Consider the following 20,987-nt stretch of genomic DNA (forward strand, 5'->3'; position numbering starts at 1 on the left):
AATAAAGCCCACTGTGCATATGGGATGGGAAGTTTCCAAAATTCATCACCATCCAACTGCTGAGCCTGGTTTTCAGGAGCCAACTCAGCCCAGCAGTGGTCCATACCAAAAGCTCCTGAGGACCCCAGGCAGAGCAAAGGCATTTTGCTGCCTGAGGCAAGCAGCAAATGATGCTCTGTCTCCACACACCCAAGCCAAGTTACATATTAGAACTCACAGCCAACCAAGTTCTTTGGATGTCTAAAGCAGAAAATCTCCCAGACAGTAAAAATACAATAAATGAAACAATTAACACTTTGCTCTGCTTTCACGACACCCACAACTGCCTGACACCGTCACCTCACTCTGTCTAATGGTTGAGCCGGCCCTGCTTCTCAGTTCTGGTCTATGCAAGCAGCAGAATTTTTTGCCTAACCCTCTTCTTGGTGTGTCATTTTTCCTCACAGGAAGTGGGGTTTTTAAAAAGTCTATTTCAGGGACTGAAATACACACACTGCTCTGCAGAATCAACTCTCTTTCAGTCCCAGTGGGTCTCAGAGACTCTTTGTTTGTTGTCTATCTTTTTAGGCCAACTTTCAACTGACGTTTTCAGAGTGGTGTATAAGAAATACAGTAACATGCAATACAAAATAAATTTGAAAAAGTACCAATCTCACTGTCCAGCTACAAAAATAGCAGCACTGTAGCGTCAGAGGCGCTTCAGAATTTGTGCTTTGCATGTTACCTGTTGTCTTTCCCATGTCCCTGGCTAACATCACTAAAGCTGCCCTGAAAATGACTAATGAAGGCAGCTCTCCGTAAGCAATAGCAGGGGCCCTACTTTCAATGAGCTGTGTACATAGTGTCACACTGGGAAGCTACAGTACATGTAGACATTTGGGAACACAATAAAATACAGTGACGTACATACAGGGAAAGCCACCAACAAAACAGCAACAATAAACTGCATCACCCAAGCTCTAGGTGACCCAGCATGAACAAACTTATCTCCAGTGTGGCAAATAAAAAGATGCAGCTCAACTAATACCTGGCTGGTTGTGAGTCTCTTTCACCTCTGCCAAAGTAGTATCCAGAGATTCCAGGGACTTCCGGTGATACTCTGCTTGAATTTCCATCAACTGCCAGACAGAAAAATAAATGCACATGTATTTTTTCCCTGAATGGTGTTTTTCTTCTGCAACTCCTATTAAACCTGTAGCATTGGCACAGGGAATTCTGTAGCCCTCCAGATGTTGCTGGACTTCAACTCCCATCATCTCTGACCAATGGCCATGTTGGCTGGGGCTGATGGAAGCACAGCAACATCTGGGGGGCTACATAATTCCCATCCCTGCCCTAGAAAGAGTAAAGAGGAATTAGGGAGGTGATGATAATGATGGTGGGTTTCTTTACAGAGATGCAGAGATGACTGTGGGGGATAGGTCTTAAGGGAAGACCAAGCTAGACATTTGAGGGGGGGGGAGGTCTCAGAAAACAGCATCCTTTCCCAGCAGAATTTTTCTCTTCTGATAAATGCAGAAGTCCCTGATTTGGAGGCCCATAGAAAACAGAGCAAAGGGAAGTAGTTGGGGAAGGAAAATATACATTCACAAAACAGGAAGAAGAAAACCGAGAGGTGCAATTATAGAACTCCAACAAAACACCTCTTTAGACTTTGAGAATTATCCAAAGATATGCAAAACCATCGTACAATGAAGGATGGAGCAAAGGAAAGGAGAGAGATAAGGGAACTGACTTACTTTGATAAAGTACTTAGCATAGCTGTCTTCCTTGGTTGAAAAGTGATATAGGTCTGCCATGTACTCATCCTAGAAAATGAGATGGGGGAAGCATTGTACTTTGTTCCCTTCACAAAGAGCAAACCACAGAAATATATCAGCCTCCTTTCTTGTTAACTGCACCATCCCAGCTCCCTGCAATATCCTCACCGTGACACAGTTAGATGGTGACTAGAGATCTATGAATCTGTCAGTTTCAGTGACTGTCAGTTTCTCATTTTTCCATTCTTGGTTCTCTACATTTCTGCCTCATTTTGCAGAAAGTCTTCATGTATTTTTTAATCTTTGTTGGAAGCTGCCCAGAGTGGCTGGGGAAACCCAGCCAGATGGACGGGGTACAAATAATAAATTATTAATATTATTATTATTCATCAGCATTTTACATATGCAATTTTGTCTTATATACACAATTTAGCAGGCAAATCTATGTAATATAAGACATTACTGTAAGTTCCTTTCACCAGCATATGCATTTTAATGGACACTTCCCCCTAATATATGCCTAGTTGTAAATATTATCTGGTTGGAGAACTGCATTGCAAAAATTTGAGAAGTGCGGTTTTCAAAGGATAGCTGTGTTTTGGTTCACAAATAGTTTCAGGAAGTGTGCATTAGGTGGATTCATATTAACATGTGAACTAAAATGGTTTTCTCCCTCTTCCCTAGTGGTGGCCTGTTTCCAGGGGACACAGCATAAATACATCTCAGGACACACAAAAAATCTACAAGTGGGATCTAAGAAATCATTAGGCTGTGTGTCTATACCTCCTATTCCAACCTAGTAAATATTGCAAGGTCCTGAATACCTTATAAAGTAGGAAGAATATGATGCAATGTGACTTGGCACACACTGACTCCACTCTAAATCCCATGCAGCTTCTGGGATAATAATCACATCAATAACTAGGGATGGGTGAATCTGTCAGTTTCAGTTTCTCTTGGCTTCTCATTTTTCCATGCTTAACTTCGGTCCTCTGCATTTTCCACATCAGTTTGTGATTTTTAAAAGAAACATCCTCTTCAGCATTTTAGTGCAAATGTCTCAAATATACACATTTTCATATGCTATTTCACTGAACAGACACATTTTTGCAGAACAAATTTCCTTACTATAATGCATTTTTGTTTTCCATTTTCATGAACATGAACATTTTTATGAACACTTTACTTGAGTACATGCATTTTTATACACATTGCTTGGTTGGAGAACGGCACTGCAAAATTCAGAGAAAGGCGAAATTTGAAAAAATGGCAGTGTTTCAGTTTGTGCATTGTTTCAGAAAGTGTAAATTGGGGAGGTTCACATTTCTCCTCCACCAATATCAACAACTGCTCTAGTTTGCCATTTGGATCTCCTTTGTGGGATCTAAACAATGACCCACAGCACAGCGTAGCACAATCAATGGGAGTTCTGCATGGTCCTGTCTGCACCAACACTCTGGTCATGTTTCTCTCTCCACCCCTCATCTTTGGCATTTCCTATACAAACATGCTTCCTTCTAACTGAGAAGGGGAATGTCAATCCCCAGCACCCCAGCCACATTTCACACCTACCTTACTCTGTTCAACCCTCCTCTTCATCTCTTCTTCCTCTTCCTTCAGATTTTCTAGTTTGATGGCAGCAGATGATGGGCCTGGGCCAGCGGCGCCACTGGTATTATTGCCGGAGTTCTTGGCAGCTTGGTTCAGACTTCAGATTCCCAAAGAAGAGCCAGAGGTAAGAGTTGAGTTGATGGCATTCAAAAATTATACAACAATGTGTTAGACATAGAGATTGATGCATGCAGCTAACCTCACGTTGTAGGCATCTGCTCAAGGATGGTGAGGAGAAGGCTTAACCATGAGCCTAGTTTCAGACAACATGCTAATCAAGAAACTGCTGTGTTAGCTTCCCGACAGGTGGGTCACTGTTGTTTACTGGGAAGGGAAGGGGTGAAGCAGTGGGGAGGTCAGTGTGATGTAAACGCACCAGAAGGAATGCTGGGTGGTCTCTGCTGGTGCGTTCACACTGACCTGACTTGCTTAACACTACAACACCCCTTCCCCTCTCTCCCATGGTAAGCAGCAGTGAGTCAACAACCAGAGAACTAGCACAGTGACTCTCCTTCTGGCTTAATCCTTGGTGAAGTCACAATGAAGTACTTTGCTGCTGAATGTGGAAATAAAAACAATAACAGCTAAAAAGGTAGGTATCACTGCATGTGATCAGAGTCTTTGCGTATGTGTGTTTTTATACAGACCAGCAAGGAAAACAGAGTGTGTGCTGTGGTGCAGGGTCCCATCACAGGGGAGACCAACTTGTTGACACACAGCTAAATGGGCAAAGAGGTGGAGATAGCCATCAGAGACATGGCTAGGGTAAGAAAAGGTAAAGAAGAAGAAGAAGAGTTTGAATTTGATATCCCGCTTTATCACTACCCAAAGGAGTCTCAAAGCAGCTAACATTCTCCTTTCCCTTCCTCCCCCACAACAAACACTCTGTGAGGTGAGTGGGGCTGAGAGACTTCAGAGAAGTGTGACTGGCCCAAGGTCACCCAGCAGCTGCATGTGGAGGAGCAGAGACGCGAACCCGGTTCCCCAGTTAGGAGTCTACCGCTCTCAACCGCTATACCACACTGGCTCTCAGGACACCTGGATGTTTAAGTCCAGTCAAAGGTGTCTATGGGGTGCAGCACTCATCTCGTTTCAGGCCAAGGGAGCTGGCGCTTGTCCACAGACAGCTTTCCAGGTCATGTGGCGAAGATGATTAAATCGCTACTGGTGCACAGAGGATTGTGACGGAAGCCAGAATGCATGGAAACACCATTTACCTTCCTGCCACAGTGGTACCTATTTATCTACTTGTGCTGGTATGCTTTCAAACTGCTAGGTTGGCAGGAGCTGGGACCGAGCAACGGGAGCTCACCCCATCGAGAGGATTTGAACTGCCAACCTTCCAATCAGCAAGCCCAAGAGGCTCAGTGGATAGGGTGTATATCAGTTCAGTGTCCATGTTGATCTAACACTGAAAGATTGATGCTTCTGCCACCCCCATGTCCCCATCTTCCCCAGCCTTTTCCTTTTTTGGTTTGTTTGTTTTAGAAAAAGGATGATGACTAAAGTAGAGTCAGAAGCTTCATCAGCTGGCCCTGTGCAGAACCATCTGTGTCAGCCTACAATCCCCTTTACAAATAAGTTACTCAGTTATTTCACTGCCTTTGAACAGCACAGAGAGTGTTTAAAGCAGAGCTGATGTAACAGAAAATGACTTCCCAAACATGATGATGGACCCGTGGCTGAGGAAGGGCCACATTTCAAGGACTTAGTCCTGTTTCTGCTCTTGGGCAAAAGCAGCCAGATCCCAATGGATCTCTTTTGCCAAATTAGTCAAGCTTTCCTGCACCATCTCTCCCCTTCCCTCCCCCTCTCAGTACCGGCTCTTGATGGCATTCCAGTCTGCAATATGTTTCTGAAGGTTCTTTTTGTGCTTCAGGATGGTGGGCAGCTCTTCCTGGAAGAGATGGGGATGGGGAAGGATGAGTCACACACCAGTAGCACTTGCCTGTTGGTTAGGAATCACCACCAGTACTTCCACACTAGGCTTTTACTGCGAAGAAAGGAAGCTGCATTATACCAAGTCAGATCGTTCATCTATCTAGCTCAGTATTGTCCACAGCTCTCCAGGGTTTCAAACAGGCATCCTTCCTGGTCCTATCTAAAGATGGCAGGGATTGAAGCTTGCACCTCCTATATGAAAAACAGGTGCCCTTTCCCTAAGGTGAAGCCCTTCCATACATGTGGAATCACTGTACTTCATTCACTTCCATTTCCCCCACCAGCCACACTCCACCTTAGAACCTTTAGTGCTAAGTGCATCTACATCGCCAATCATAGCCATCCTGTGTTTTTCCCTGTTGTTCCTCCAACTTTTCCCAGACTGCAAAAAAAGACTGACTTTTGTACAGAATGGAAGAGCAGTGCAATCTCCACAGGTGTAGATGCAAAGCAGGGCTTTGATGTGGGTAGTGACATATAGTGCAGGTGAGCCGACCACAACACGGCACACTTGCGCAATATGCCACTTTTGTAAATGTGTGCCGGCTTGTGGCAGGCTCACCTACGCAATATGTCATTATCACAAGTCAGCATGCATTTACAAAAAAAGGCACCCCTTGCCACACAGGTTATCACTAAACACCAGAAGTCATCAGTTAATGCCGTGGTTTTTTTGTTTTTTTGTTTTAAAATGGATTTGTTGTGCTTGGGCAACAGAGTGCTTTAATCCACTTTAAATGCACAAACCCAAAGCATGAACTTGAAAAATACTGATGTTCTCCGGAGCCACCCTAAGTTTCTATGCAAGCTTCTTTTGGCTGAAGAGGATGATAACAATTCCTTAAATATATAAAAGAGTGTTCCATAGAGCTCATACCCTACCATGCTCATCTTTAACAGATGAAGAAATAAATATGACGGAAACTTTTAACCATCTTGCTAAAACTGCAGGGTCTGAAAAGGATTCCTCCCTTTCATGACTGTTTAAATATAGCATTATTACATATAAAAGGGTATCAAAATGCAAATAATTTAGAAAATAACTTACAAAGATGCAGTATTATGCGGAAATTGGTCTGCAAAAATGTGTATATTAGGGGAAATGGCATAGAAAATGTGTACAATAGGAGAAAGTCACAGTAAAATGTTCATGGATGTTCATGAGGGCTTTTTAAAAAAAACAAACCACAAAGTGATGTGGAAATGTGAAAAACTGAACTTAAAAATGGAAAAACAAGAAAGTGTGAAAAACCAAAACTGACAGATTTGTTCATCCCTACATTTCACTATGCAAATTTCTTTTTAAAGCATTTTAGCGCTTATTCAAAATTGATGGGTAGTAAAAATGTCAGTCACCACTGTAAAGATTGTAGTGAATATGTGTTTAGCTTCAAATGGCAGTTAAGGGGAACTGGATCTTTGCTTTCCTCACCTCCAGCAGCTATATCATTCCCCTTGGTTTGGACAGAACAACACGGTAGAATGTACACATAGAAAAAGCTTGAGCTTCCCAAGAATGTGGAAAGTGGATTGCAGTTCTTCTTGTGGCTTACAGTGGAAGAGCGATGATTGCTCAGTGCCAGGAGACACCCATCTGGAGGCAGCTTTTTACATGCAGCAGTAAGGGGTGGGGTGGGGGGAGGAGAGAGGGAACAACCAGAAGACCAGGCAGAAAAGGGGGGAAACGGAAGATGAGAAGAGAGGGAGATGAAGTATACCTCGCTCAGTTTATTGAGGGGTTGTAGGACGTCTCGCTCGAGGGCCATTTCAAACTCAGCAAGGATCCTAGCTAGCATAGTCTGAATGAAGCAACTCATTTCTAGAGCTTTCCTGTAAGCAAAAAAGGAAGAAGAGTTACATAGTGTATATAACCAGAGCCGATACCTCTCCAACAACCTGAGGAGTATGAGTCCTCAGTGAGCTCTCTCTCTCTTTCTCTCTCTGGGGCTCCATCTGGCAGAACTAAACCATCACTGTAAAGGAGATTGCAGGGTGTGGGAGGGAAATGTTATTGTGTATGTGAAAACATCAATATACTAGCAGTAAAAAAAAAAAGGTGGGTTAAAATCTCTCTTCCCCCTCCACTGTGGTGCCATTTTATATACCCAGCAGCAACCAGTTACCATTCCATCTAGTCTGGCCCCAGTTCTGAATCGCTGCACTTGGGGGTTATAGAACTTATGGAGGCTTTAATCTGAGCCCCAGGGCCTGATCCATGGCCCTTCCTAAAAACACACATCCCAGATGTCATGTTTTGTGTTCAGCGCTGATGCGGCATCTATCCGATGAAAGGTAGATCAAATGGATCTAGCAGGAGATCAGCCTGTGTGGCACAATATCAGTCGGTGGTTGCTTCCAGACTGTCAATATTTTGTGGGGGGGAACTGAGGCGCAGACCAGGTTTAAGCGCAAACAATTTCAATTAGGGGAAAAGTGGACTTCTTGCGGTTAGGAAAGTAACGGAAACGGACTGAAAGGTGTAGGAGGAATGGTTATCACTGAGAAGACATATAACCACCATGGAAACTAATCGGGATGAATGCAAATTGTCAATATAACTTCCCTGCAAACAGATCAGAACGGATACTCAGCAAAAACTGTACATTGCCTAACCTTCACAGAAGCTTTGAGCAAGCAAATCAGGATGGATGCTCAATAAGCAGGTCATCTAGAATAACCTAGTGACCCTCATTCTTCCTGGTGCCTTTTCTATGAGGTGTCCTCCTGCCCTCCACTTGGGTTTAACACCACAGTTCCCAAAGACAGCTGCCATCCATTCTGTCTATAGTGTTGCACAGCTGAAGAAGGAAGGGATAACAGCATGACATATATTGCCTGTTAAACGGGGGGGGGGGGTGTGGCATAGGACAGGGTTCCCTACTGAAGCTGACCCCTATTTTCTGTGCAGAGGTATTGCCCAGCAGCTGAATGGTGTGTAATGCAGATTTTATACCTGAGAAGCACCTTAAAGCACACAGCCATAACCCAAAGCAAGGCATGGTAAACAGACAGGGCAAACACAGTCCGTGATATAACACCAATGCAGGAGTCCCTCAGTTTGCTGTTCTACTTCTGCAGAAAGGTTTCTAGATCAATGTCAGCCACATTTTAAGTAGAAAGGGTATTGCCTTTTAAGAAATACACTGCATTTTTTAAAAAAGCACAGTTCTATCCTGCAAAGAAGATCCCTGTTTTAGATTTGGTGGTGATTTTTCATACCATCATGACAAAATAAGGGCATCCTTCCTGTGAGCAACTTGGGATATATGTTGCTTGCTTATGTTCTACAGATCAACAGTTTGTGTACACCTTAATCTATAAAACACACTGATTCTTACCCAAGGCTGGAATCAGTGTCTAGCTCTTTGAAGCTTTCTGCCATGGTCATCGATAGCGCCATCAAAGGCAATTTTTTCTGCAGAAAGAATTGGAAAGTGAGAAGATACAATGAGCAAACAAGATAAAGACACAGCCTTTTCCTGAAACAGAGTGAAGCTCTCCAACATCTGCCAATATATAATTCATAATTCATAATTACAGCAGCTACTCCATGTCCCATACAAGTAAATGGGGTGGTGAAATTAGCTAGACCAGATCAAGTAGTTTGTAGCCTGCTCCGTTTTGTGGTCAAGAAAAATGTACTTGGAAGAGATGGAAATTTAAAGACCAATTTAAAGGAAAACAGAGTTTAAACAAAATATGAAAATATTCTTGAAATGCAGGTATGGGAGCAGGTAGAACACATTATTTACCTAACTAAAAACCAATTAAGAAAAAAATACAAACTGCTTTAGTGGAACGTTCAAATATTGGGTGCACTATATTGTTTGGAAGGTGGAGAAAACTTGGGATGCTAGGTATCTTTCTTTAATGCCAATTGAAAGCAATTAGGAGGGGGGAAATAGCAAGTTGCCTATTATCAACGTGGGCACAGTGGTACTATGATGCAAATTTGGAACAAAATTTTAAAAGCTCCAGTAACTGGGGAGCAGCAGCAGAACAAATACTGGACATCAGAAACAGCGTCCAGGCGCAAATTGCGAATTTTGGCAAATTTCACTAAAAACAGCTGGAAAAGCTCAGCATGTTTCGTGTCCAGATTTTCACTTCTTGAAATAGGGCAATCCTATGTATGCCTACTACTTTGATGAGATACAGACAGGTTTAGTGTCAGTTGTTGGCAGTACCAGACACTTGCCAAGGCCTAAAATTCAGCAAGGGCAGGCACAGTGCTGAAGGAACAGCAGCTGTCACTGCCTGCTCATACATCTGCATGTTCCTTTCTGGAGGCTTGTACAGTGGTGCCTTGGTTCCCGAACGGCTTAGATGCCGAATGAATCAGCTCCCGAATGCCGCAAACCCGGAAGTAAGTGTTCCGGTTTGCAAACATTTCCCGGAAGCCGAGCATCCGACGCGGCTTCCTCTTGAGTGCAAGAAGCTCCTGCAGCCAATTTGAAGCTGCGCCTTGGTTGTGAATGGTTTAGGCAGTTGAACGGACTCCCGGAATGGATTAAGTTCAAGAACCAAAGTACGACTGTACTAGGGATTTAGTCCAGAGCAAACGCAAGCAAGCAGATGATTGTGGAAAGGAAAAACAGGGCTGTCTTGCCTGAGCTGCTACCCCTCTGCCCCCACCCCCACAAAAATATCTGAGCACAAGCACACATGTTACGAAACCCACAAAGGGAATGCTAGCCAAAGATGACAAATCATAGGATGTGTTGTTACTTAGTGCCAGTTATCAACAGAAAGTTACACAACGTCCAACAATCAGGATATACCTGTAGAGATTAAAATTTATGCCCAGCCCTGGAACAGATCAAGGAAGCCTGCTTAGATCCCCTCCTATGAAAGACAAAATCTTACAGAGCAGGCTGAATTAGATCTGCAGGGGTTTTTAAAATCAACCCACGTGTGCATTCAGCCCCTAGTGTGTGGACACAGCCTATATAAATGTATATATTGGAAAGTTGCCTGTCCATTCACTATGCATTCAAACACCTCTTAAGACATGGCAACCAATTTCTGTTAGATAGTTCCTGAGATCAAGGGCAGGTTTTCATCTCTGTTTGGGTACAACTGGATACCATTTTGAATCAAGATAGCAGAATGAACCTTTGGGAGATTCCCAAGAGAGACTGCTAGGTCTAAATAAACTTGGAGGTCTGTGATTAGAAATCTCAATGTCTTTCTTTCTTTTTCATATAAAACAGCCATAGAAGGTAAGGTAGAAATTAGGGTCAGGGCAGAGGCAGTAGTACTGTGGACAGGAGGATCTTACTCTTTGCCCCTGTGCTGCAGTCACAACCCAAAATCCCCACCATTCAAAGCAGCTACGAGCTGCAGAAAGAGGAATTTGTATTGGGGAACTGGCCCAGGGCAAAGATTAAGGGCTATGTTCATACACCCTTTACTGTGCATTCACTGAGTTTCCAGTGCGGGTTTTTAAATCTGTGTTCACACAACGTTATCCAAAATGACTCTTGGTGTGTACACAAACAGAAATGAATCTGACACTAATGAAGTTGTGCTGATGTGAAGAGCTGTGAAATGCACCAGGGGCTGGGGGTGGGGGTGGGACTTCACTGCTTGGAGGCAGTAATGTGAACACAACCCAGAGACCAAGGGAAGACAACCTGATGCCTTCCAAACGTTGCTGGACTGCAGCTTCCATCATCCCTGACCCTTGTGGCCAAACTGGGGTTGATGGGAGTTGTAGTCCAGGACACCTGATAGGCACCTGCTTGCCTATTCCTGGGTTGGACCCTCTTCCTCTGTGCTATGACCCTAAGCCACTTTTAAGGAAGAAGAAAAATATGCCAACCACTGAACTCCCATATAACCATTGGTTTACTTGACGCTGAAAGAAGAGAGGCAAACACTCTTACCACCCGTTTGTCCATGTCTGCCCCATATTGGCCTTGGAGACAAGCCAGGAGCCTCTTCTGGACATTGTGAGCAGCACGCTTGGCTGGTTCAATCCTCTGTTCAATCTGGGAAAAAGGAGAGTGAAAGAAAATGAGGGGAAAGATTCCCTCACTGCATCTGTCCCTGTTTGAGAGTGTCTCTCTCCTTCCAAGATCTCCTGCAACACCGCAGAGGGAAGCGTCTTGTTCTGTTCATCTTCCACAAGATTCCATGCAGATGTTGGCATTAGGGACAACATTTGGGTTTCTGATTTCTCAGTTATTCTGGCTCTCAACAATGTAAAGATATTTGAAAACAGAAAGGGTGGTATTCAACCGACTTTTAGGCAGGGTAGACACACTGAAATGAATGGAACTAATGTTTGAGTAAAAATTGGTTGGCTACCACCCATTGACCTGTCAATGGTATGCACCCCACCCTGAGGTTGCTTACAGGTGAACTGTCAAAGTCACAGAGGTTTTGCAGCCCATAAAGACTACACAATTAATTTAAGTAAACAGAGACAATCTATACACACATTTATAGGAACATGTGTGCAGATCAAGAATGAAAGAGGAAGCTTGAGTGCCCAAGTAGATGATGTGTTTAGATCTTCAGATTAAGGGTGAATGTTTGCCAATGGACTTAAAGGGCTGAGTTGTTCTGCACCACACCATTCTTTCATCCATTCCTGTCTATTCAGCTCTTCTGCCTCTCAGTTGTCCATCTCTAGTCTTCTATAACACACCTTGTCAATTATGCCTGGAGAAGGACAGTGGCACATTCAGAGAGTATCTGCCTTGCATGCAGGTTCAATCCTGGGTGTCTCCCAGCAGCGCTGGGAAAAGCTCCTGCCTGAATCCCTGGAGAGCCACTGGCAGTCAGGGTAGACAGAACTCATCTAGATGGACTAAAGGCTTGACTCAGTATAAGGCAGCTCCTGGGAATTCTGAATTATGCGACTCCTCAAATATTAGATTAACTGGTGGTGGGCTCTCATTTGCTTGAGATCTTTAAGGAGAAGATGGATGTGTTGGCACCTGTCAAGGCCACATGATTCTGCCATGAGTTGGACTTGATGGCTCTTTGCAACTCTTAACATCTATGGAGAGAGATGCAATCAGATTCCATGACCTGGTTTCACTCTACTTTACTACCTTACTCTCCTGCTCCTGGCCAGGGATACTAATAACTCCTGCGACCCTGGGCTAGTTATGGCATCATGCTGCAGAATGCACCCCAATTGAATAAATTGAAGCACAAATAGGCAAGAATATGTTTGCTGTGGAATACTTTCTTCTAGATAACTTACTGTCTATTAGCAGCCTGCTTTTATCTCATAGGCTTAGTACTACAGACATTAGAAATATCATAGAAGTGCAGATTTTGTGGTACAGAATAGGGGTGTGTGTGTGTGCCTGTGTGAACATGAAACCATTCTTTTGCAAATTAGTTGCGCTAGCGGCTTTCAAATCTGCCCCTTGCTCTGAGTTGTTGAGATCTCCTGGGACCCACTCTAACAGTAACGTTTGTTGCTCTTTGAAGCTTAAAAGTCACCTCTCCCACTGGAACAGCTGGATCATTCTTCAGGGAGTGGGTAAAAACCCAGAGCAAAACTGTCCTGTGACTCAGGCATAAGCAGAGAGCAAATAAATTACACATGAAGACAAGGGACTCTTTCTCTCCGTGCCTGCAGGTACAGGTAAGCACATGCCCACTGATCAGACCCACGCCTCACCTGGAGCAAGTCTTCTGTCAAGTATTCTGCTGTTTCTTGGGCTCTAGGAAGAGGCAGCAAAAAACAAGAGTCAAAGAAACAAACTATACATTAATGCTATATCTTTTAGCACGTTCTTCATTTGTGGCTGCAGAGGGAGAAATCAGAAGAAAGTTCTTTCAAAGTAATAGATACTGGCAAACTTGTCTTCGATATCAGGACTCACTTATTTTATCTGCTGCCTGTTTTGTACAATAAGGCAGAACACTCTGGCTAAAAGAAACACTGTGTTTATTAGGCTTTTACAGTGCTTTTTTCTGGAGGGACGCAGGGGTACACATACCCCTAAACATTTTGTGAATCTAAGTTTGGCCTCATTGAGGGGCAGGATTTCAGTATGAGTAGGAAAATGAGAATACCCCTAAACAATTTTTTTTTAGAAAAAAAAAAGCACTGGGCTTTTATATTTTGACATTTTCAAACACATCAGTGTTGGACAGTAGGAAAAGCTTGTCTGCATCTCTGTTGCGTTATTTATCACATTTGTACCAGGTCATTTTATTGAGGAGTTGTGAGCAGCATATATGTTGGAGATCCCGTTTATTCCTTCCCTGGAAAAGAGAGAATGGCTGGCCTAAGGTCCTCTGGTGAACTTCACAACTGAGTAGCACTTCCATTTCCAAATCCATCAACTCTATCAACTGCAGTGGTACTTTGGGTTACATACGCTTCAGGTTACATACGCTTCAGGCTACAGACTCCGCTAACCCTGAAATAGTACCTCGGGTTAAAAACTTTGCTTCAGGATGAGAACAGAAATCGTGCTCCGGCGGCACGGCAGCAGCAGGAGGCCCCATTAGCTAAAATGGTGCTTCAGGTTAAGAACAGTTTCAGGTTAAGAACAGACCTCTGGAACGAATTAAGTACTTAACCCGAGGTACCACTGTACCTGCTTAGAATGTCCAAAATTATTTTTACATGATTGAACATAGGACAGCGCTCCATGAAGTGATTCTGTTGGCACAAAGATTTCTGCTTGCACAATGAAACTTTTCCTTCCTCTCTTCTCCCCATGCAACTACCCAATCCTGCTCTGGAGAATTGAGGTAATCTTGAGAATGGGCTTTAGGGGACACACGTGAAGAAAAGAGAGGAGGAAAGTTTCGCTGGCCATGCAGTGCTAACAACTACTTTACGGACTACAGCCCTTAGCCTTATTATTCTGTCTCTCACATTAAACTTCTTCTCTTTTTCATGCCATATACTTCATGAAAAGAATTCTGATTTCTGCTAGAATCTTGCTGCCTTTGCCTTCCCAGGAGTTTCAGAAAGATAGAGGGGCATGTTGGATTATGATTTCTGTTGTTGGTTGCGTATAACAAGGGAAAGTATCCCTGAAAAAAAATCGTCGCATTTAGCACAAAACCCCTGACCCAAAACACCCATAAAACAAAATGGAAGATTATAATGCTACAGAATGTTAGAATGGATGACCCTAATGCACCAGGGGTCCTGAACCAGGCACTGGGTGGCTGCCAGACCCAGGCATTTGACTCTCTATGCCAGTGCCATACCAGTTTGCCAAAGGAGGGAGCTACTGGCTGCACTTTGTGGCCAAAGAGAAATAAGTACTGGGGGGTGTTTATACTCCAAAAATTAAGGAAATGGTTTACTCTAAATTGTCGTCAATTGGTTAAAAAAGTAAAGAAAATAATTAGGAGGTACTGAGGGGGAGGGGATTGTCCTAATTAAGGAGGATTGCAGTGATCCAGATGAAAGTACCGTATGTTTCCGTCTATAAGACGCACCCATGTATAAGACACCCCCTATTTTGGGGGGCTCCGTTTTAAGAAAATGGGGGAAGATCTATCGGTGTATAAGACGCCCCCCCCCCAATTTTGGTCATTGTTTTTAAGGAAAAAAACCTAGTCTTAGACACAAAAAATATGGTAATTCCAATGTTTCTGTATGTGTTTCAGGTTTTCTCCATCTCCCGCAACTTGAATGTATGAAAACACTGGCACATACTTCTGAATGACTATGTCTTTCAAGGCAAGAAATCTAGACTGCTGCTGAGACATATGTATGACAGACTGAATGGAGATGGATGGGGATTATCCCATCTTTCTCATTATGATGAAATATACTGTATTTCTATTTAAATTGTAGTAATTAGTTCTAAATTTATCTCTATATGTATACATTAGCACATGCAAAATTGCAAGCAAATCTATGTCCTCTCTTTTGGCAATGCATATGTTGCCACTCTAGCACTCTAGTCTGGCTTGCTTTCCTGCTTTCCTTCAGACTGTCAGCTGAATCCTTCATGCTAAAGGCTGGGTATTCCCAGTGGCTAGTATACCTTTGAACTTGCCTTGAGATGAGAACCACATCCATACACTTAAACGCTATTGCACCATTTTAACAATCATGGCTTCCCCCAAAGAATCCTGGGAATCATGTAGTTTGTCAACTGTGCTGACCTCACAGAGCTACAATGCCCAGCACCCTCAATGAACTACAGTCCCCGGGTCCATGGCTGTTTAAGCAGTATGTTTTAAATGTATGGTGTGGTTGTCACCCATTCTTAGACCCTAGAAAGCACTGCAGCCTAAAAACAGAGGAACTATAAATCAGTTGTCTCCAAGGGCAGATTATTCAGCATCACTTGTCAACAGAGGAAATCTCAGACATGTAGCTCCGCCTCTACCACCTACTACTTAAGTCTGTCAAAGGGTTACACTTACACAGGGGGGGAAAATGCAATTCAGGTTCTTCTCCTTTCAGGAACAAGGCTGCACCCAGAATGAAGGGTAGGGGAAGAGGAACTCTCAGCAATACTGAGGTGTGTGACACAGTTCAAAGAGGGTTTGCATAGAGACTCCAGGATAAAGTTAAAGAGAATGGCTGGGGCAAGCCAGTCAGATGGGTGGGGTACAAAGAACAAATTATTATTATTATTATGACATTGATGAAGAAGCTGCTGAGGCAGCGGAAAGGGTGATAAGGAGACAAAAGCTCCCAGGATTTAAATGTTTATAAGGCCCTTCCTTCCCACCATGGGAATCCTGCATTCGCAGCAGAGGAAATAATTCCTGCGGTTTGTAACTTAACATTAAACCTGCTCTCTTAACCACCTCACTTTCCACTTCTGAGACAATTATAAATCTAAAACACTTCATTTGCATCCTATTCCACATATTAAATGAAGGCTTGTTGAAAACCTGTTGCTTCAGACATGGAGACAGGGAGATAAATAAGGGTGTTTATAGAAAGGGGATTAATATTGTAATCAGGCCATTGGCAACAGCGCTGCTGGTTTGGTTTGTTTGATAACGATGATGATGATTTCTTATTGGATTACTCCTAGGCAGGGTAAATCTGGATGAAATGGACAAAAAAATATGCTAGAATTTCATGTAGAAACTTCAGAAGCTTGCATATGTAAGGAACACCAACTGCACCATAAACTTCTCTCTAGAAGCACTTACATGATGTAAAGGGACCCTTGACCATTAGGTCCAGTCGTGACCAACTCTGGGGTTGCGGCGCTCATCTTGCTTTATTGACCGAGGGAGCCGGCATACAGCTTCCGATTCATGTAGCCAGCATGACTAAGCCGCTTCTGGCGAACCATTGCAGCACATGGAAACGCTGTTTACCTTCCCGCTGGAGTGGTACCTATTTATCTACTTGCACTTTGACGTGATTTCGAACTGCTAGGTTGGCAGGAGCAGGGACTGAGCAACGGGAGCTGACCCCATTGCAGGGATTCGAATTGCCGACCTTCTGATCGGCAAGTCCTAGGCTCTGTGGTTTAACCCACAGCGCCACCCACGTCCCTACATGATGTACATAGGAGCAAAAATTCCTAACATCACGCACGTGCTAATGAAAAATCAGCTGGTGGTAAGAGAACATGAGGTTTTGATAGCTAAGAACAGAAATGCAAATGTCAACCCTGGGTGCAGCAGCTGCTGAAAAGGTGAATTCCACACTAGTGATTATTAGAAAAGTGACCCAACACTGGTGTGCCTTTAGAAATATGGTTTAATGACACATATTTACACCCTTAATTTATGGAGAGGGAGTACAGATCTTACAGCATGGTCATCTCGAGAGGGGCTTGTTCCCCACAGAAGTGAAGCATCTCTCCCCACCTGCCTTCAGCCAGCCAGCCAATATTGTTTTGCCATTTTCTTAGTTGTGCCAAAGGCCCCCAAGTCTTCCTGTGACATCACACGGTTACCATGGCAACCTTCCAAATCTCCTGTCTCCGTTCACACCTCAGGACAGGGGGGAAGGGCCGTTCTTCAAAATGGCATTGGGTTGTTTCTTAATGGCCCTAGCGTGGCCAGATCATTTTGCATAGGCTAACCTAGGAATTTCTCTGCAGTTTGAATTTCTCCCTTCACATCCCATTCTACTATTCACTAACAGAAAAAAAATATTTTTTTTGTGGAGAATTTGCCAAAGAAGCTCAACAACTTTGGCCAAAACTAAAAAAACAAACAAACCCTAAAAAAACCTATTGTGTCGCATTTTGAAATATGGCAACCCTATTATACAGATACTTTATATGTTTGGTGTGTTCACATTCTGGTTGCCACAAATAAAAAAGGGTTTGGAAGAGCTGGGAAGGGGCAGAACTGGGCATCCAACTGATCAGTGGGCTGGAGCAATTCATCTATGAAGAGAATTTAATCCATGTGGGGCTTTTAAATTTGGGGAGGGGCATTAAGGAAAGAGGGACATGATCAAGGTTGATAAAATTCTGCCTAGTGTTGGGAAATATAACAAGACCCAGCTAGAAATCTAGAAATTTAGAAGTCTCTCACTGAATCTCCTACCCAGGTTTCCTGAGGAGAAGGAGTGACTGTTAAACCAGTGTTGTCTGCGGTGTGTAGATAAACCCTTAATGTTAAGCAACTGCAGAGCAGATCCAGCTTTAGCTGAAGGACCCAAGCGCACCAGAGGATGTGAAGAGTGGAGCAGGCCCTGAAATGCTTTCTGCTGTGAAAGAACAGGAAACCATCAATTGAGGCAGGGGGAGGGAGACAGAAGCCGTGCATACAGGCACCATGCATATATTTCAAGTACATTTCCTCTCTCCGAAGAATACTGGGAAACATAGTTTGTTAAGAAAGTTGTGAATTGTAGCTCTGTCAGGGAGGGTAAACTACAGTTCCCATTATTCTTTTTGGGGATCTGTGTGCTTTAAATGTATGGTATGCATGCAGCCAGGGAACAGAAGGAACTGTTGTAGCAATGAATTTAGCAAGGACTATATCACTTGCAGAGACATCACCTTGCCAACAAAGGTCCGTATAGTTAAAGCCATGGTTTTCCCAGTAGTGATGTATGGAAGTGAGAGCTGGACCATAAAAAAAGCTGATCGCCGAAGAATTGATGCTTTTGAATTATGGTGCTGGAGGAGACTCTTAAGAGTACCATTGACAGATTAGAGAACTGGGCCAAAACAAACAAGATGAACTTTAACAGGGAGAAATGTAAAGTATTGCACTTGGGCAAAAAAATGAGAGGCACAAATACAAGATGGGTGACACCTGGCTTGAGAGCAGTACATGTGAAAAGGATCTAGGAGTCTTGGTTGACCACAAACTTGACATGAGCCAACAGTGTGATGCGGCAGCTAAAAAAGCCAATGCAATTCTGGGCTGCATCAATAGGAGTATAGCATCTAGATCAAGGGAAGTAATAGTGCCACTGTATTCTGCTCTGGTCAGACCTCACCTGGAGTACTGTGTTCAGTTCTGGGCACCACAGTTCAAGAAGGACACTGACAAACTGGAACGTGTCCAGAGGAGGGCAACCAAAATGGTCAAAGGCCTGGAAACGATGCCTTATGAGGAACGGCTAAGGGAGCTGGGCATGTTTAGCCTGGAGAAGAGGAGGTTAAGGGGTAATATGATAGCCATGTTCAAATATATAAAAGGATGTCACATAGAGGAGGGAGAAAGGTTGTTTTCTGCTGCTCCAGAGAAGCGGACACGGAGCAATGGATCCAAACTACAAGAAAGAAGATTCCACCTAAACATTCGGAAGAACTTCCTGACAGTAAGAGCTGTTTGACAGTGGAATTTGCTGCCAAGGAGTGTGGTGGAGTCTCCTACTTTGGAGGTCTTTAAGCAGAGGCTTGACAACCATATGTCAGGAGTGCACTGAGGGTGTTTCCTGCTTGGCAGGGGGTTGGACTCGATGGCCCTTGTGGTCTATTCCAACTCTATGATTCTATGATTCTATGACTGCAAGAAGATCAAATGCATCCATTCTTAAGGAAATTAGCCTTGAGTGCTCACTGGAAGGACAGATCCTGAAGCTGAGACTCCAGTACTTTGGCCACCTCATGAAAAGAGAAGACTCCCTGGAAAAGACCCTGATGTTGGGAAAGATGGAGGGCACAAGGAGAAGAGGACGACAGAGGACGAGATGGTTGGACAGTGTTCTCGAAGCTACAAACATGAGTCTGACCAAACTGCGGGAGACAGTGGAAGACAGAAGTGCCTGGCGTGCTCTGGTCCATGGGATCACGAAGAGTCGGACATGACTAAACGACTAAACAACAACAATATCACTTGTTTGGGGGTTAATGTATACTTATTTGGATTATATGTAATATGCACACATTGACAGGATACAAGTGTATCAAAATCTATTCAAATACAGCACTTGTGAGCAAATGTTTTTAAAGTGGGTTAAAAAGTAGGAGGGAGCCATTAAAAACAGTTAAATTGATAGACACTTTATCAAAAAACACAATTTGTTTTTTAACGGTGAGGTGTGTAGTTGGTAATTATTCTAATTTAATGTTGCCAATCTAGACTGACTTTTTCTTACAAGTATACAGAGATATCGCCGTGGATCTCAGATGGCCCCAACGTTTTAAAGCATAGATATAAGGAACTATATTTGTACATTAAAAAACAAACTAAAAAGCTCTGGAGATATTAATTTAGGCTGCAGAGTTTAAGGGGGAGTGGAGTTTTACATGCTAGGTTGTGCTTAGGCTCCACTGAAATTGAACGTGGAAAGTTAGTAATCATGCCTTAAATCCTGTTGATTTAATCCAAGTCTGCATCTACCCTATTGTCCTCACTCTGAGGGTTCTTCTTACTCTTTCACTGATATATAGGAGGGTTAAAACAGAAAGCACAATGTAGTAAGTGTAGGTTTTCCCCTATGCAGCAACGTATTTAAATCTCTCTTGCGAAAATGGCTGATGTGAGTAACTACTTGCTCTGCAAAAGATTCTCCTCCTCACCCAGCCTGGAGTGAGATGAGTAACAACTAAATTCAACCTTCACATCACAACAGCTAGACAGGGAAGACGGGAAAATCAGCTCTGGAACACCCAAGTGCCCAGCCCTGCCGCTTATGTCATTCCTTGTGCTTTCAAAAGTAGAGCAGGAGAGGGTAGAGGCTGGGCAAGACCAGGTGGAAAAATACAGTAAAACAGAGAAAGGATCTTCTACTCGTTGAGAAACGTCCTGCCTCCATCAAACCATTTTTTGGTCTGTTTAGTTAAGGTGGGCAACTCTTTCAATTTCGGTTTCTCCAGTCGTAAGCTCAGTTCTCCAAATTTTCATATCAGTTTGGATTTAAAACAAAACAACAACAAAAACCCCCACAAAGTCCTCGTGAAAATTCACCAGCGTTTTAGTGTGAATTTCTCCAAAGATACATTTTTTTTTGTATGTAGTTCTTCCTAACAAACACATTTTTGCAAAGCAATTTTAATGTTAGTTTCACTAACAGATGCATTTTTGTGCACACTGTAAGCTAGTATGTGCATTTTTATACACATATATTGGCTGGAGAATGGCACTGCAAAATTCAGAGAGTTTTGAAGGACAGCTGTGTTTAGGTTCTCAGATTGTTTCAGAAAGCTCTGATTAGGAAGGTTTGCCTTTAAATGAGAAGTGAACCAAATTTCTCCCCATCCCTACTGACTAGCGGAGTACATACTTTTCTCAGCACTGGGATTTCAGAGTACTAATCCCATCCAGCTGTGGGTTGTGCACACACTGCCA

General features: G+C 43.3%; 1 protein-coding gene across 1 annotated transcript in view; it reads right to left on the bottom strand.

Annotated features, from left to right (window-relative positions):
* Nucleotides 1-20,987, bottom strand: part of SH3BP1 (SH3 domain binding protein 1) — a 34,915-nt gene that overhangs the window by 8,596 nt on the left and 5,332 nt on the right. The window contains exons 2-9 of the mRNA XM_082241420.1: nt 12,958-13,000; nt 11,201-11,305; nt 8,651-8,727; nt 7,031-7,142; nt 5,192-5,268; nt 3,333-3,468; nt 1,740-1,808; nt 1,028-1,118 (exon numbers count right to left, since the gene is read on the bottom strand). Of these exons, the coding sequence (XP_082097546.1) occupies nt 1,028-1,118; nt 1,740-1,808; nt 3,333-3,468; nt 5,192-5,268; nt 7,031-7,142; nt 8,651-8,727; nt 11,201-11,305; nt 12,958-13,000 (710 nt within the window). The remainder of the gene's footprint in view (nt 1-1,027; nt 1,119-1,739; nt 1,809-3,332; nt 3,469-5,191; nt 5,269-7,030; nt 7,143-8,650; nt 8,728-11,200; nt 11,306-12,957; nt 13,001-20,987) is intronic.

The sequence above is a fragment of the Podarcis vaucheri genome (genome assembly GCF_965113315.1).
Source record: "Podarcis vaucheri genome assembly, chromosome: 10".
Taxonomy (NCBI): Eukaryota; Metazoa; Chordata; class Lepidosauria; order Squamata; family Lacertidae; genus Podarcis; species Podarcis vaucheri.